A 13329-nucleotide genomic window follows, 5' to 3' on the forward strand; every position below is an offset into this window, starting at 1 on the left:
GAGGTTCCCTCCTGATATTCAGAAAGGGAAGGAAAAGCACACTCTTTGTCCTGCGGCCTCTAGGACTGGGTCAGTCCCTGACGAGTGTCCATCTCTGCTTCCTTCCTCCCCTCGTCCATCTTCATCATCATCCCCTCTCTCCCTTCCCTCAGCTCCTCCCCTCCCAGCTCCCAGCTCCCACTCTTCCCTGGTGCCCATCCCTCCCTCCCACTTGCCTTCTGCCTCATATCTGTCTGTTTAGAACTCGACGCTGTCAGGACGGGAAGCATCTTCGGAGACCACTTAGTTGAATCCCCTCATTTTATAGAGAAGGAAGCCGAATCCCAAAGAGGTGCTTCTGGCTGACGAGGAGATTGGCAGTCCCCAAACTCCCATTCCCATTATGCTCAAATGGATTTCTGATCTCCATCATGTGGCTGTTGTCTTCAGCGATGCAAAATGGGATTCACGCAGGTCCGGCCGCCCTTTAGGGGAAACTCCGAAATACAGGGACACAATTTGCTGAATTCCTGCTAAATACCCTACCAAGGGCATCCAAGGCAGTGCAGCACGGTGGATCAAACGCCAACCTCGGGAAGTCCTGGTTCAAGTCCTAAGCCTCGAAACAAATTGACTCTGTGACCCAGACAAGAGTCTCGACCTCCCTGCCCCAGACAATTCCCAAAACTATCTGCCTCCGTGGAGAAAGACTCCACATGGAAATGCCCTGCCAGTCTAGCAGCATCAAAAAGGGAAATACATTGTCTGTGCTGTTCCTGAAGAAGCCATGCTGATTCTCAGTGATGACCTCTTTCTTTTAAAATGTCCTCACAAACCAAAACTGTAGGAATAAGTCTGGCAAAAATTAAAGTCAAGATCGTAAGCTCATAACGCTTTTCTTTTTTGGAAATTGAACTGACTCATCATGTGGCTCCTCCCCCATTAGCCACAATTGTTCCAAGGTCACTGACCACTCTTCAGGTCATTAAAATCCACCAAATCATTCAATTCCCTGGCACATCCTTTTCTGGGCTTGAGGAGCAACATGGTGCTCTCTGACCATATCCTCATTTAGCTTGAGTTTTCACCCCCTGCTAACTAACCATCATTATTCGGACCTTCCCAACCCAGACTCTGCCCCCCACCCTGAAAAGGAAAAAACAGAGCCGAGTCAGCCAGTTTTTCCCTCTACTTAGCTCTTTTTTTAAGCCTCATGTTCTTAAAGATCTTTGTGGCTCTGGCCTGGGACATCCACTAGCTCCACTGCCACCGCCACATCATCCCCTCTGCCCTGAAGAATGGACCTCTTCCATCTTGGATCACATCCTTGCCCCACGCTCTCAGCAGCTACTTCTGCTCCTCGGACTGGAGGACACAAGACCTTTCCCTCTTTCCCGTCCTTATTTCTGCCTTCTTAGCAGTGGTGGATGTGTTCCTTGGATACGTTCACTATTCTTTTCCCAGCTCTCCCCTCTCCTTTTCTTCCTCATTGTGTCTGTAATTCCTCACTTGAAACAGAGACTCATATAGTCATGGGCTACACAGGAGAGGGCCATCTCCAAGATAAAAAAAGGCATTCGGGGTAGAAGTAGAAAATTTTAGAATAAGGAGAGGGGCTAAGAGAGAAAGTAAGGCCTCCTTTAAGGGACTCCTCTTCTCTTTCCACCATTCCATCCCTCTCCAGCTCACATGGTTTCTACAAGGGAGTCCAGGATCCACTGCTATCATTTCCTCCCAAGCCTCTGACTGGTGCCTTGAGAGAACCATTTCTAATCTAGAAAATAATGGACCATCAAATGAAATAAAGATATTGAAGGAGGATTTCGTAGTAAACTGAGAATAGAGAGCTTAATTGAAATCAGCAATGATCACTTGTTGCGTCCATTGTAAAGGGGTTGTCTCTTCAAGGACTGGACAAGTTGAACCCTCAGGACCTTCCTAGAGTGGATCCATAGCCTCCGAGTATATACCTAGAGAAGTGCACAGGATTGGGCTAGAGCCCATCGTGGTCCATCTCCCACCTCGGCACTTTTAGCCTGGCTCTCCCCTCTGCCTTCCCTCTCCTCTCCTCCCCCTTTGGAATCCCTAGTGACTTCAAATCGGCATTTAGGCACCACTTCTAATATGAGGTCTTACCTGATTAGCTCAAAGGGCATCTTCACCCCTGCTCCCCATGTGGGTCTATACCCTCTTGGAGAGTGATTGCAGTCATCAGCACATATAACACTTAACAGATAGAATGCTGGAGCCATGAGCCTAGACCTGTAGAATCTGAGTCTGGGGTGAGTATCCAAGATAGTTAGATGGCTAGAAAGATGAAGGGTGGATTGATGGATGGATGATAGACACACAGACTCATAGATGAGTGGATGGATGGATGGATGGATGGATGGATAGACAGTCACAGAGTCACAGATGTGTGAGTGAATATATTTAGATAAACTTACAGATGAGTAGATAGATGAATTGATGGATGAATGAATGGATGAATAGTGGGTAGATAGATAGACACAGACTCATGGATGAATGAGTGAATATATTTAGACAGACTCACAAATGAGTGGAGAAAGATATATAGACAGACAACAGACAGACACACAGATTGGTAGGTAGATAAATATATAGACAGGTGGGTAGATTGATAGAGACAGACAGATTCACAGATGAGTGGCTAGATGGATTGATGGGTAGACGGATGATAGATTAACAGATCAGTGAATATATATGCATACATACATACATACATATATACACAAAATCACAGAGTGGTGGATAAATGAATGGATGGATGGATGGATGGATGGATGGTAGATAGATAGAATTACAAACCCAGAGATGAGTGAGTAGAGCAAGATATATATGTATGTATACATATATGTTTGCATATGCATACAGATGTATATGTGCATATATACACACAAACACACATATACTGATAGAGTCACATATACACATAGATGGGTGGGTAGATAGATAATGGATAGACAGATGGATACATAGAACCACAGATGGATAAGTAGATGGATGAAGATGATGATGGATAGATAGACAAGTAGACAGAGCATTTATTAAACTCTTACTATGTGCCATGCACTGTGCTAAAAGTCCTGGGAATACTAACCAAAGCAAAAGGAAAGCCAGTGGCAGAGAGCACGGCTGACCCAGACCCTTCCCCAAGTGGACGTCCTGGGTAAGAACTCTCCTATCACAGGAGAGGGCCATCTCCAGGACAAAAAGAGGCAGCCGGGGTAGAAGTGGAAACTTTCAGAATAAGGAGAGGGGCTCGGAGAGGAAGTAAGGGGCTCCTCCTCTCTCTGCACCACCCCATCCCTCTCCGCTCACATGGTTCCTACAAGGGAGTCCGGGATCCACTGCTATCCTTTCCTCCCAAGCTCCTGACTGGCGCCTTGAGAGACCCATGTCTAAAAAGCAGATCCAGCTGTTGGAAAGACTGTAAAATTCTGCTGCCATGAGACACCAAAAGGGTAACCTCATGTTGAGCTAATAGAATCCATGGCTGCTATTGTTTTCCCATTCTAATCAGTGCCTTTAAAATCTACTTATGCACAATACATTTGAGCGCTTTTCTCACTCCGGGTTTATTTTCTCAAAGCCCTTGGGGTTCTGCAAAAACTCTTAGGATGCTGGTAAGCCCTTTTATTTCTCTTCAAGCTGGAAGAGTGACAGGTTTTAGTTATTCTTAGTGTTAAATTATTTATCTTCCTTCCCCTCCTAGCCCATATTTCAGAATCTTTCACCTGACTCCTGGGAGCCAACAGAGGTCTCCCCCCGCCCCCATTCAAAATGAAGCATTTTTAAAATCTTTTATCTTTAATTTTTTATCACCAAAACTCGAGGCCCGGAGTTTCGCTATGGAAGCCGATGAAAGGGGCAGAGCCCTGGCTAAATTCGAAAGAAGTTTTTCCAGGTCCTCGAAAAAGCCTCCTATGCCCTTGGTCTTGCGCAGAATCACAAGCTGGACTGCGATCTTCCAGTGACATAGGAAGCAACACTGGTGAGGAAAGCTGAGAGGGACCATTATGAAACGAGCGAAGGGATTGAGAGACATCCCGGGGTCTGGAAGATTTTCCAGCATCACCCTGGACAATGATGCACCAGGAAGGCATGGGGGGGGGGGAAATCCTCTTAAATGGGGGTCTCCAGCGTTGTGGCTCGTTTCAGTTGTCAGATTTGGGGGTCACACTGTTTGGGGGTTTTCTTGGAGAGATTTTCCTTTTGTTTTTTTTCTCATTTGACAGATGAGGAAACTGAGCCACTGAGTATGTATCTGAGGTCGGATTTGAGCTCGGGCCCTCCCTCACCCACTGTGCGGCCGATGCGGAGGGGAGGGCGGATCTTCCCCCGCAAATGGGCCCGGGAGGCATGAGATCGGAGCGCGCGCCGTCCGCCATAATCGGGGGGACCATTCACGACGCCGCCTTCCCTCTGACCCGGAGGTGGGGGACCAGGGATGCAGAGTGTGACATACGGGCTGCCGGGTCAAGTGCATTTCGTTCCATTTTTTTTTCTGCTGCGAAGAAGGGCTTTAACGTGGTGGTTGGCAAGAGAGTGGCGGGGGGGAATAAGTATAAAAACAAAAGGCAACAATCAAATGTTAATTTTTAAAAAAACAGACTATTCAAGTTGAATCTCAGTGAGGCCGAGTTGGTTGCCATAGTTACCCAGGATGTTCACTAAGAGAGAAAGCCAGTCGGAAAGCAAAGGCGATGATTGCAGTGTAGACCCATCCAGAGAAGCAGAGTAGCATCTGGTCCCCGGCTCGCAGGGCGGCCCCTCATTGGCCGGCCGTCTCACGTGATCCGGCGTGGTACCCTTCCTCCTGCGCCCCTCTGGGTGAGGATGCTGGATCCTGATGGTGTCCAGGCGTCCCCCGGGGTCAGGGCGGGGAAGGACGCAACAAGTTGGGGCGCTGTGACAGAAGGGTTTGGCCCCTGCCCCCTGTGGGGGGGGGGGGAGGGGAGGAGGAGCTCCCGTTCTCTTCAGTGGCTCCATTAATCAAACCCAATTTTCTATTTAGGAGATAAATAATAATGACCCTCCTCCGGGCGCACTCAGGAGCTCCCAAGCAACGGCATCCCAGGCTCCTCTTGCTGGGACTTTGCCCTACACAGTGATTCCTGCCCTTCGAGTGGCTTCCCTGAGACTTGGGTCCGGGAGATGGCGGCCCTTGGGCAGAGAAGGAGCACAAAGGCCTGGGAAGCCCCTCGGGGTCCCTGAAGGGGCCCGAGAGAAAACGGGACAGCCCAACCCCAAACCGCGCCCACTCTGGCAGGACATCTGGGCTTTACCCCCTTCTCACTGAGAGTCAGGAATAACCGGGGAGGGGGCTCTCCCACGGCCCTGAGGCAGCCAGGGGGTGGCTGTCCCCCTGCCGTCCCGCTCGCTTGGGTGGGCTCGTCCCTGAGGAAACCCGCTCTTAAAGCCAGATTCCCCGGCAGCCGCTCGTTTATGAACAGTCCCTAATTCTTTCATTCTCCCATTCTTCTGACTCAGAAGCTTTTTTCCTTTCTAAGAACAAATCGCTCTCCTCTGCGCATGTTTCTCCCTCTGGAACTTGTCCTCCCTCTTCTCCGCCCCCGAGATGTCCCCCCACCCCGGGCGCTTTCCGACCCACATCCCGGACACGCGGGGCTTTGCGCCGGGAATTGCACCGGGGCAGCGTTTGGGGGCCGAGGGCGCAGCGTCCGTCAGGGTGTCCCCGCGCTGTGGCTCCGCGCCAGTCCTGGGGCCAGCGGCATCCACCCAGCAAGTGGGGCCCGGCCTGGCGCGTCACCGTGTCATGGGCACGGACCGGCCGTGAGTGGCGGGTGCCCGTCCTGGGCGTGTGAAAGGGCCTGTGGGTGTGTGACAGCGAGGGCGCTCACAGATCGCTGCGCAAACAGGGGCCCGTCGGAGCCTTACAACAGCCCCGGGAGGTGCCCGCTGTTATCTCACTGTGCGGGCCAGGAGGCGGAGGCAGAGAGGAAGGGACTGTCCCAAGGTCCCCGGGTAGCCAGCGGGCACGGTCAGGCTTGGGCTTGGGTCTTCTTCCTGACTGGGAACCTCTCGCTCTTCTGTCTCTGTCTCTGTCTCTGTCTCTGTCTCTGTCTCTGTCTCTGTGTGTGTGTCTCTCTTTTGTTTCTCTCTGTCTCTCCCTGCCCAGGTGCGTGTGCGCTGCTGACCTGGAGCTGGGACTATGACCAGGGCGGGGCCGGCCTGTGTGGGGGTCAGAAGCGCACCTTGCCCGGCCCAGCGTCCTCCGTGGCCCCCACGCAGCAGGGCTGTGCACCGAACCGGCGCCTGACAAACGCTCAGGCCTTTGAACTGAGGAGCAGGCTTTCAGCATCTCGCTCCCTGGGACCACATCCCAGACGGTCTGTCGGAACAGTTTGGGGGGACACGCAGCTTTCTCTAGCCCTCCCTACTCTCGCTGTCTCCGAGCAGCCACTTCGGCGGGGCGGGACAGCGGGGACACGCGCCGTTCCATTAGTCACATTTCCTGAAAGACAAAACTCCAAGCAGGGCCATTAAAAATGATTTACCGCAGCCCTGTCCCCTGCCCAAGGACACTAGCCCAAGGTGGGCCTGCAGCCCCTCTGTGTGCAGGAGCCCTTGGGGGCCTCCCCTCCCTGACCCAGCCTAGACTCAGCTCTTCCTGGCTTGACCCCACACCAAGCTGGGGGGTCCTGAAGGCCAGGGTAGAAGCTCCATGGATTCCATCCAGTTCACCCACTTCTCCCCATGATTCCCCGGCCTGTCTCCCTGGAGAGAAACCCCACTGGATGTGTCCCCCGGGCTCCAAGACGAGCCATTGTGGGCTCGGGGCTGACATCCTTGGGCTCTACTTCGGCTCTGGTTCTGGTTCTGGCTCTGACTTGCAGCGTGACCTCAGGGGAGATGCGCCCTCCCAAGTCAGGGGAGTTTTCTCACCTATAAAATGAGGGCGTGGTGCCAGAAGGTCTCCGAGACTCCCAGACTCCGCTGTTTCCAGTCTTTACCTCCGTGGGCTTTTGGCCCTTCTCTATGAGAGGTGGCCTTAACTGTCATTTTCCCTTCTAGGGATAAATCGCCGCCCCGTCAGAAAGGGCCCTGGCTGAACCAGCCCCCGTCACCTACAGATGGCAGCTCCTCGATGGCGTATCCAGGTAAGCAAGGGCAGTGCTTAAAGCTCCAGGTTGTCCGAGGCCGCCCCCTGCCCCCATCCCCCTCCCTGGGGGCCCTTTAGCCCTGGCTGGGCTGACTGGTCAGTAGCTCCCTTTAGGAAGGTAGTATCCATCCCCAAGTCTCCCAGGCCACAAGCAGATGTTGGAAGCCTTTTTCCAGCTGCACTTTGGGGATCAGAATAGCTAGCGTGTGATAACCATTTGTTTCCACATCTGGAATAAACCCTGAGTGCTCATTTCCTCTGAATGTGCTCCTAAAGGCTAATCCTAACAGATTTATTTAGTCTGTGGGGTCCCACCTAATCCATGACAAAGCCACAGTCTGGGCCCAGGAAGTTCTAGAAGTCTGCAGTCATCTTGGGAGGCTCTCCAGGGGAACTGTCCGCTTGTAGTGCACCTGCGGCCCCTCCCTTGGGCCCCTAGCACGGCCGTCTGCCTCTGGGGTCATCCTGGGCGCTGGTACATGCCCAGCAAAAGTGAGCTCAAGCTGGTCCCCAGCAAAGGGAATGGAAAATGGGTCTGCTGCCCTTCGCCCACAACGGGCTCTCGGTGGAGCTGGAGCTGGCTGGGAATGGCCATCTTCAGTTCCCATGCTTCCCTGGTCCAGAGATTCCAACTCAGTGCAATGAAGTTCAACCTGCATTTATTAAGGGCTGACCTTATAATAATAAGCTAGAATTTGTGCCAGGGGGTGTAGCCCCCCGGACAGAAACAAATCCATCCCTGCTTTCAAGGAGCTTCTTCTCTTTGGGAGACCATGGGGAGGAAGAAACATGTCGGGGGGGGGGGTTGATGATAGCTGGGGTGGGCTGGGGTGGGGTGGTCATACAGGAGGTGGTCCCTGAGCTTGGTACCTTGAAGGAAACCAGAGATTCCACAAAGGGAGGAGAGAGGGCAGTTAGGCAAGGGATGGAGGAGGGGAGGGAGAGGAGAACAAAGAGGAAGGGGGGAAGGAAGATCAAACTATTTACAGGGAATGGCTAATATGCCAGTTTGACTAACACAAAGTGGGTGAAAGGGGGTAACAAGAAGAACATTCTAAGGGTGAGTGTGAGCCAGATTTTGGAAGCCATTAAATGTCAGGCTCAGGATTTTGTATTTTATCTCAGAGGAAATAAGAAGGAGAGAGAGAGAAAGAGAGAGAGAGAGAGAGAGAGAGAGAGAGAGAGAGAGAGAGAGAGAGAGATGAATAAATGTAAATAGAAGGATTGGTAGGTAAGTAGATGGATGGATGGATAAATGGATAGATGGACGAATAATATAAATAGAAGGATTGGTAGGTAGATGGATGGATGGATATAGATGTAGATGGATGGGTGGATAGATGAATAGCTAGCTAGCAAGGAAGCGCTGTGTTTTAGTGACGTCACTTTGGCAGCTATTTGGAGGATAGATGAGAGATGGAAGAGGCTAGAGGCAGGAAGACCCATTAGGAGACTGTTGAAATACTCTGAGGGAAAGTTTATAGGGGTGGGGTCCCAGAGGGTTGATTGTTTGGGTACAGAAGGCGGGGCTGATTCAGAAGTCACTGGGGAGGTGTAATTAAAAAGACTTGGAAACTGATAGAATATGAGGAAGTGGAGAAACTTACACGAACTGATGCTGAGTGAAATGAGCAGGACCAGGAGATCATTATATACTTCAACAACAATACTATATGATGGCCAGTTCTGATGCACCTGGCCATCCTCAGCAACGAGATCAACCAAACCATTTCCAATGGAGCAGTAATGAACTGAACCAGCTACGCCCAGAGAAAGAACTCTGGGAGATGACTAAAAACCATTACATTGAATTCCCAATCCCTATATTTATGCCCACCTGCATTTTTGATTTCCTTCACAAGCTAATTGTACAATATTTCAGAGTCTGATTCTCTTTGTACAGCAAAATAACGGTTTGGTCATGTATACTTATTGTGTATCTAATTTATATTTTAATATATTTAACATCTACTGGTCATCCTGCCATCTGGGGGAGGGGATGGGGGGTAAGAGGTGAAAAATTGGAACAAAAGGTTTGGCAATTGTCAATGCTGTAAAGTTACCCATGCATATAACCTGTAAATAAAAGGCTATTAAATAAAAAAAAAATAGAATATGAGGAAGGAGAGAAGGGAAGAATGGAAGGAAGCGCCGTAGTTTTGAATCTGAATAAGTGCAAGGTTAATTATGCCCTCGACAGAATCAGGGATGTTTGGACGAGGGGCACATTCGGGAAAGCATCGCAAGTCCCAGACTATTTTCTTCCTCACGGGCTGCTTGAGGGTGGAACAGGAGACTGCTTTTCTCAGTGCCTGATCAGAACAAAGAGAGACCAGGTGCAGTGTTGGGAAGCTCCTCTGGAAAGATGCTGGGAGCCTCTGAGGAAAGCCTGGGATATGGGAGGGAGAGTCTTGGTCTCTGGGCAGCCCCCAAGGTCCCTTCTAGCTCCGAGAATCTGTGAAGGGGCTGTGAGCACTTCAAGTTCAAATTCACGGCTCACCGAGGGGCCCCCACTTTCCGTTCTTGGCTCAGTGACCTCTGCGAGGCTTCCTTCATCTCTGAGAGTTTCATTGGCTGAAAAATATATTGTGTCATATTCTGGAAATCCTGTGGCCCATGAACTGATCTCTAATCGTGGCTGCGCGTTAACGACTATGAAATTCATAAACCTTTACGGAACAATTTTCTTTGAGCAGGACTCCATTAGGTTTTATGGTGACTTTATGGTTATTGATGATCTCACAAACGTCCACCCCAAAAGGGGTGCCGTAAAGGCAGAGGGCTCATGAGCAGCTCCTCCCGGTCCCAGGGCACTTACTGATGATGGCCCTCTAAAGATCCTCAATGACAAAGGATACGCAGTGGCTTTCTGAGATGTCCCGGGGAAGTCGGAAAGACATTCTACCCATCACACTCCAGTTTGCCCGATGGTTTCAGAAGCACCTGGGAAGCCGGACAACATCGAGGTTCCAAAAGGTTAAGTCCAAGGTCATCCAGGTAGGAAGCCATGCAGAGCGGGGCTGCAGCTAGGTCCAAAGCCAAGTGGGCTCGGCTCACAGGGAGCTCCCACAGCCCTGGAAACAGTGATTGACTGATGGATTCTCAATTCACACCCTAATAAGGGGCTTTGGGGATGGGCTGGAATATCAGCCTGGGAGGACAAAGGCCCATGAGGAGCAGGGCAGGGGAGGAATACCCACGCACCCGGTCCTGCACAGTGAAGCAAAAGGGATGATGGTGTATGTGGGAGCACTCCCCCCCCCACTCACAGCAGTGACCGAGGCAAGAAAGGGGCCAGAGTCCTCGGCCTCCGGAGCCCAGGGTCTAGAAGTAAAAATCTGAGAGCCCAGCTGATGAGCCCTGACTGGGAGAGAGAAACAAGAACACCCGCAATGGCAAGGGTCCTAGGAACCTGCCCACCCTTCATCCCAAACGTGGTCCTTCCACAGCAGACCACAGTAGCGTGGCCACGGCTCTCCAGGCAGCCAAGGGGGGCAGGTTTCACTATCCTAGAGGCCAGGGGCCACCAGTGGTGCAGCTCACCCAAGCCCAGAGCTTTTCCACAGAAGCTGTTGTCCTTGGAAAAGTAAGGTGGGCCTTGAGCTCAAGCCCAGAAATTCTCCTTTTAGTGAATCCCATCATTTTAGCCCATTGTCCCGGCCTGTCTAGGTGCTCTTGAACAGAGGAGGCCCCGAGAGGAGGCTCGAGCGCCCCAAGCGAGGCTCTGGATGAGAATCTCACATGTGGCCTTCCTCTGAAAGCGCTTGCTTTGAGTCTTGAAGGGAGCCTAGAACATGGGCCAGGAGAGGGGGAGAAGCTGCAGAGAAAGGCCAGAGGCAAAGCCTGGTGTTCTAGCCAGAGAAGAGAGTTCCCCTCAAGGAACGGAGACCAACAAGACCTGGTCATGGAAGGTTTATGCAAGCAGGAAGCTGGTGGCCCAAGGCTTTTGTTCCATAAACTCCTTTCAACAACAAAGATGTCTTGTGAGCCCCAGAGTCATTTAATGAACCCTGGTAATATTTCACAATTCTTTGTGACTTCGGCTGCCATTAAAGAATTCTTATCTCAAACCCCTCAGAACATCCCGGAGCTTTTACCAGACGGGAAGCACCGTGACAGGCGACAGGGACTCAACGTTTCTTAAGTGGGCGATCAAAGGAGGAAGGAGGAGGGATCCTGAGCAGCCCAAGCTACGGTGGCTTCCATGACTTCCTACCCCGGCTTCTTTGGCAATCCCCCTTTTCTTGTAGGACTTCTAGAGGGCAGAGCACTTCGACTGGACTAATCCTCTTCCACAGGACAAATGTTCAAATACGGAATCACCCTTGAGTCCATCTCCCATCCCTTCCCTTCTCACCCCTCACTCCACAGCTTTAAATGTCCGTTCTTCCACACTAGAGTAACTCCACGGACTCGAGCCCATCAGTTTGTCTGCCCTCCCACTAGGGCCCGCCCCCATCGGCCACCCCCTCTTCTTCCATATTTGTTGTCCGTGCTCCCCCTCAATAAAAGATCCCTAGAGGAGCTGCTCAGCGCATCTCTCTTAAAGAGTGGAAACGGTGCGATTTTAGTTCATGGGGAAGGGGTCGCCTCTGCTGTACCCAACACGGTGCGGGGCCTGGCACCTGACTGACTGTTAGCAAGAATCCTTTTAAGATCATGGGATTGTGTCCCCAGAGCTGGAAATGACCTCAGAAACCTCAGAGTCTCTGCCGTGCCCCAGAGTCATTAAGACCATTAACTTAGAGCCGTCTAGTCCAGCCTCCTCATTTTACAGGGACATAAAGTGACGCCCAAAGTCCACCAGCTTTGCCCAGTCATAGGGCATCTCCGTCCCTGACTGCCACCTGACAGTGCCCTCACGGAGGAGCATCATCGTGTCAGTGATGGACGTCTCTCCAAGAGACGGTTGCTCGTGCTTGAAGGGCACAGAGGTCCAGTGCTGTAGGAAGTATTGGAGTTATTATCCCCATTTGAGCGATTGCCCGAGGTCACACAGCTAGGAAGGGTCAAGGGTGATAATTAATTCCACGTTCCCTGATTTGAAATCTGACACTCTATCTGCTCACCAACAGCGGGGGCAGGACTGGAAGGGTTATGGTGGACATCCCCATCTGGCCATGTCAGACACATGTCAGAAAACAGAAACCCGGGCTCCGATGAATCCCTGGGGCCACCTGAAGAGAGAGTTCTCGCTTGGGAACCCGAGTCCCTGCTCTGGCTTTGGCCTGTACAACTTGTGGGACCTTGGGCAAGTCCTACTATGTGCCAGGCTCTGTGCTCAGTGCTGGGGATAGAGAAAGGAAGCAAAAGAGGGTCCCTGCCTTCAAAGGGCTGACAGTTTAACCAGAAACAATATGCAGACAAATGTGTACAAAGCAAGCCACCTACAGGATGTGGAGGAAATAATTAACAGAGGGAAGGTTTTAGAGGTAAAAGGGCTTTGGAAAGGCCTCCTGTAGAAGGCAGTTTTAGTGGGACTTAAAGGAAGCTGGGAAAGGACTATGGGCAGAGTGAAGAAGTGAAAGCTTTCCAGACATAGGAGACAGACAGAGAAAAGGCTACCGGGCCTCAGTTTCCCCATCTGTAAAATGGAGGGGTTGGACTAAGATAACGCCTGAGGTCCCTTCCAGCACTAGAACCTTTGGTCCTATGATTCTAGTCATGGCTGATACAGGACAGATGGTGGGGGACTGAAGCTATGGAGAGCATTTACTCTCAGTGACACTGGTCTGGTCTTCTGGGTAACTGTGCCCCTTCCCCTTGCTCAACCTAGCCAGGGCCTTCCTATTTACGGCCTCAGAAATAAAATATGAACTCTGTTTGGTGACCAGAGCCCTTCACAACCAGCCCCAGCCTCCCTGTCGAGGAGGACTCTTCAAGTCGGTCCCTCTGGACTCGCCGACGTTCCTCATACCCGGTCTCTGCGCCCTTGCCCTGCTGTCCCCCAGAACGCTCTCCATCCTTACTGGGTTAACTGCAGAACTCAGCCTTTGTCCCCAACTACAGGAGGCTTGGCATCCCCTCCCCTTCCCCCCAGAAGCCAGCTTGTAGTTTCTCTGTATGGACTTCCTTGTGCCCGTGTCGTTCACGCAGATAGAGCGTCAACTTCCCAAAGGCAGGCTTTCTGCAGTGTCTGACCCCCAGACATTCACTAACTCCCCAGGAGCTCCCAGGCTTTGTGCTGAGCCCTGAGAATACGG

The 13329-nt window shown here is 51.5% G+C and overlaps 1 protein-coding gene across 4 annotated transcripts in view; it reads left to right on the forward strand.

The window, feature by feature from the left end:
* Positions 1-13329, forward strand: part of MORN1 (MORN repeat containing 1) — a 213603-nt gene that overhangs the window by 192177 nt on the left and 8097 nt on the right. For all 4 annotated transcript variants that reach the window (XM_031962999.1, XM_031963001.1, XM_031963002.1 and 1 more), the window contains exon 13: positions 7039-7124. In XM_031962999.1, the coding sequence (XP_031818859.1) occupies positions 7039-7124 (86 nt within the window). The remainder of the gene's footprint in view (positions 1-7038; positions 7125-13329) is intronic.

Source organism: Sarcophilus harrisii, chromosome 3, assembly GCF_902635505.1.
Source record: "Sarcophilus harrisii chromosome 3, mSarHar1.11, whole genome shotgun sequence".
Taxonomy (NCBI): Eukaryota; Metazoa; Chordata; class Mammalia; order Dasyuromorphia; family Dasyuridae; genus Sarcophilus; species Sarcophilus harrisii.